Source organism: Monodelphis domestica, chromosome 5, assembly GCF_027887165.1.
Source record: "Monodelphis domestica isolate mMonDom1 chromosome 5, mMonDom1.pri, whole genome shotgun sequence".
In the NCBI taxonomy this organism is placed as follows: Eukaryota; Metazoa; Chordata; class Mammalia; order Didelphimorphia; family Didelphidae; genus Monodelphis; species Monodelphis domestica.
In genome coordinates, this window is record NC_077231.1 from 312,577,263 (window position 1) to 312,578,860 (window position 1,598).

General features: G+C 43.6%; 1 protein-coding gene across 1 annotated transcript in view; it reads right to left on the reverse strand.

Annotated features, from left to right (window-relative positions):
- Window positions 1–1,073: 1,073 nt before the first annotated feature.
- The window catches only part of NPY (neuropeptide Y), an 11,527-nt gene continuing 11,002 nt past the window's right edge, over window positions 1,074–1,598 (reverse strand). The window contains exon 4 of the mRNA XM_007505353.3: window positions 1,074–1,272. Coding sequence (XP_007505415.1) covers window positions 1,254–1,272 — 19 coding nt within the window. The 3' untranslated portion in view covers window positions 1,074–1,253. The remainder of the gene's footprint in view (window positions 1,273–1,598) is intronic.

Genomic DNA, 1,598 nt, shown 5'->3' on the forward strand with positions numbered 1-1,598 from the left:
AGTGGCTGAAGCCAGATTTGAACCTAGGACCTCCCGTCTCTAGGTCTGGCTCTCAATCCACTGAGCTACCCAGCTGCCCCCAAGGACATTAATTTTTAACAGCCTACAGTTAAGTTCCTATTGAAAGTGCATCTCTGCTTTGAAGCATTTGAAGTCATGGACTAGATTCAAATCCTCACTTTGACATTCACTGGATGTGACCTTGGGGAGGTCCTCTACCTCTTCTGAGCCTCAGACAACTGAGATAATGAGACAGATAGAACATGAGACCTGGAGTCAGGAAGGTTTGATTTTTATCTTGCCTTAGGCACTTACTAGTTATGTGACACCCCCACCACCCCCAAACAAGTCATAATCTCCCTGGTTTTTAGTTTCCTCTTCTTGCAAATGAGGAAGTTGGATTCCATGATTGGTTGGGTTTCTTCCTTCTCTGATGCTATGAGGCAATGATCTTTTCAAGGAAGAAGCTTCTAGAACAGTGGTATCAGGAGTAACATGGAAACACAAAAATCTCAGATTTTCTCCAAACCAACCATTACTTACAGGTAATGTAAGCCAGCTCTTCTCCCATTAAAGGGTGGACTCATGGAGGGCAGAGTCTCTTGCTCGTTGGTATCTGTATCCCAGCACTTAAACATAGCTCCTTGAATATAGTAAGTATTTAGTACTTTATTGATTCTATGAACTAATTTGATTCTTGGTCTCACTTAACAGAGTCATGCCTTCCTCTCCAGGAAAACCAGGGGAATGAAGGTATAGATGCTACTATAGACTATGATTATGTTGGCAAACCTATGGCATGTGTGCCAGAGGGGGCTTCTCCCTTCCCCCTGTCCACCACTCCTGAGGACATTTTATCACATCACCCATCCCTCTGCCCAGCAGCACAATGGGAGTGCTTCTTCTCTCCCCTGCCTGGGATAAGGGGATGGCTCACATGCAGCATGAGGGTGTAGTTTGGGCACTCAGTCTCTAAAAGGTTCACCATAGTCCATGAGGAGGTTTTAACATCATTTAATAGCTCACACAATCCTTACTCTTCCAATAGCAAAAATGGTAATTTGCTGTTACAGTTTTGGATGCATGGCAATTTATTTAAATAAACACATATTCAAAACAACCAGGGGAAACAAATTTGAGGGGTGTGGGGAGGGCAACATGCATTGGCAAGGTGGGCAGACCCAGGAAAACCAGGCTTTATAGCCTGGAATATGGGGAAAGTAGGAGAAAGCTGAAGATGAGTTGTAATCCCATCACCAAGGATCCTCGAACCTGTAGAGGAGAAGAAGTAATAACTTACAAAATGTTCGAATGAAAACCTCCCAACCTCCTGAGAGAGTGGTGACAGAAAGAGATGGAGCCCTGTGATGGCAGGTGGACAAAGAGCAAAGAGAGTACCCTTGCAGAAATGTTTAATATGGAAAAGGGTCCTAGAAAGAGAGACATGACACAAGATAGACTGAGACTGAGTGCAGCATTAACTAAAGTTAATTAATGGGTGTCTGGCAAAGGCTTTAGAGTTGGGAGATAAAAGAAAGAAGGAAGAGAAAAAGGCAAATGAAGTGGAGTTTGAAAGGGAAGGAGAAGAACAAGAAAGA